The sequence below is a fragment of the Oratosquilla oratoria genome, chromosome 20, assembly GCF_046742065.1.
Source record: "Oratosquilla oratoria isolate Oo_2021 chromosome 20, ASM4674206v1, whole genome shotgun sequence".
NCBI classification, from domain to species: Eukaryota; Metazoa; Arthropoda; class Malacostraca; order Stomatopoda; family Squillidae; genus Oratosquilla; species Oratosquilla oratoria.
In genome coordinates this window covers 1,980,080-1,982,579 of record NC_134796.1, presented here as the reverse complement: position 1 = coordinate 1,982,579, position 2,500 = coordinate 1,980,080, and the positions used below count along the sequence as shown (strand labels likewise).

Genomic DNA, 2,500 nt, shown 5'->3' with positions numbered 1-2,500 from the left:
AGCAAAACGACTGGTTTCTTGGTTAATGTAAGAAGTTCTTTAGAAAAAACTAGCTACAATAAAATGAAAGTGAAAATATTCAAACTTATCAAATCACTGCCTAAGAATTCAGGCATGTCTTTAACTAACGGGGTTTCCCCTCAGCTGAATAAAATAATCCGGCCACAGCTAGAAAAGTATATAAAGAATATTCCCCCGTGGTTATATACATATACATATACATATACATACACACACACACACACACACACACACACACACACACACACACACACACACACACACACACACACACACACACACACACACACACACGCACACGCACACGCACACACACATACACACACACACACACCCGCACTACCTTATTTATACTTGTACTCTAACTTCTTGTAACCATTCTGCTGAAGAGGACTACAGATGGTAGTCGAAATATACATCTTTTCCTGTACTTCCGATATAATTTCTCCGATAGCGGGTGTAAAGGACCAATTAGGTCCTTTAGTTCTGAAACTAGGTGCGGACCACCACTGCCTGCTTCAGAACTCTCGGTTCGTTTATAGACTCGTAGGACAAGCAAGAAAACACAGGATTGCACTGGAAGTTTATAATTCTGGTCCTTCCACAATGCACTATCAAATCAATTTGAAGAATAGGGAAAAACAACACCAACTGTTTCACCTTAGGTCAGTTCAGTCGTAGCTCACTCGAATTGTCTCCACATGTAAACACTTAAATTACTCGTCGAAAGCTTCGGCAGATGATCAGGGTTTTGGAGCTGAGCGATGACGACTCTGGCAGAGCAGAAGTCGAAGTTGGAGACAAATGACGTCCAGTCGATGTAACACGCCAGTTTTAGAGTGGAGAGAAGGGAGGGGGAGTAGTGGACTAGGTGCAGTCACCAAGTTCTCTCTGATAAACCCATGTCTGTCCGGGACGCACGTAACCTCGGTCGTCATACGTGGCAGCTCGTTTCAAGTAAAGCTTCGAAGCGCACTCGAACAGTGCGCTATTTAAGAGGGCTGGTTGTTTAGAAGATTAAGTGGCGATTTTCCCTTACAGCGTGTTTAAAGTGAACACGATATCGAAAGCTAACGACTGAAGAACACCTCGTTGGCTTACCACATCGATGACTGATCCAGAGCTAAGACCTCCCGCAACGCCTCCGTCTGCGTCTTGCCACGTCCGGTGGGTCTCCGGCCAGCCTCTGGAGGTTGCGGCCGTGGGTGAGGGCGAGTCTGTGCGGGAGGGGGACGTCTTTCCGAAGTGTCTGGCGAGGGCGGCCAACCATCCGGTGCTGGGCATGCTCCTCCGTAGTGAGGTCTGTCAAGGACATCGGAAAAATAATCAGAAAAAGAAAGAAAAAGAAGAAGAATGTATCTATCGGTCTATGCATAGATGTATGTATGTATGTATGTATGTATGTATGTATGTATGTATGTATGTATGTATGTATGTATGTATGTATGTATGGATGCATGTATGTATGTATATATGTATGTATATATATATATATATATATATATATATATATATATATATATATATATATATATACGGATGATACAGTGATACTTGCAGAGTCTGAGACAAAATTGCAAGGATTTATAGATTGTTTAGTTGAATCACGTAGAAGACGAGGATTAAAAATAAGCCCCAAAAAGACCGAAGTGATGGGAGTACTGAAAAGAAAAGAGAGATGGAGAGTAAGAATAATCAATTAAGGGCAAATGATTAAACAAGTAGAACATTTTAGATACCTAGGAAGTATTATTACAGAAGACGCAGACTGTAAAAAAAAAAAAGAAAAAGAAAAAAAGAGAGAATCGGAGTAGCAAAAACAACATTCACACACTTAAAAAGATACTGACGAATATAAACACGAGTGTGGAATTAAAACAACGATTTACCAAGTGTTATGTACAGCCAACATTAATGTATGATTGTAAGGCATGGTCGATGAAGGACATGGAGTGGTTTCTATGCCTTTTTCTTTTTGGCTACCCCCCCCCCCGTGTAAGGGGAAAGAAGCCTTTGGTATATGTATGTATATAGCTCTGAGAAGGCATGCTGGGGAAAGTGAAGGGGACCAGAGCGGAACGAAGGTAGAGTCAAGTTTATGGACACATTGTTGGAACACTCCAGTGATGAATGAAAGGAATGAAGTGGATGGCGTTGTATGGTGACCGATGTCACTTGACAGGCACTCTGGTGTAGAATAACTGGCGTGAACACTCGATAGTAAATGTATAAATTGAAATGATCCTTTAGTGAATCTAATTGCAAATCTGATTAAGTTTTTTGATGCAGATATGTAGAACACACAAACACACACACACACACACACACACACACACACACACACACACACACACACACACACACACACACACACACACACTAACACACACACACACACACACACAAACACACACACACACACACACACACACACACACACACACACACACACACACACACACACACACACACACACACC

General features: G+C 41.9%; 1 protein-coding gene across 1 annotated transcript in view; it reads right to left on the bottom strand.

Annotated features, from left to right (window-relative positions):
• Nucleotides 1-2,500, bottom strand: part of LOC143036028 (uncharacterized) — a 177,349-nt gene that overhangs the window by 89,413 nt on the left and 85,436 nt on the right. The window contains exon 3 of the mRNA XM_076203285.1: nucleotides 1,123-1,323. Within this exon, the coding sequence (XP_076059400.1) occupies nucleotides 1,123-1,323 (201 nt within the window). The remainder of the gene's footprint in view (nucleotides 1-1,122; nucleotides 1,324-2,500) is intronic.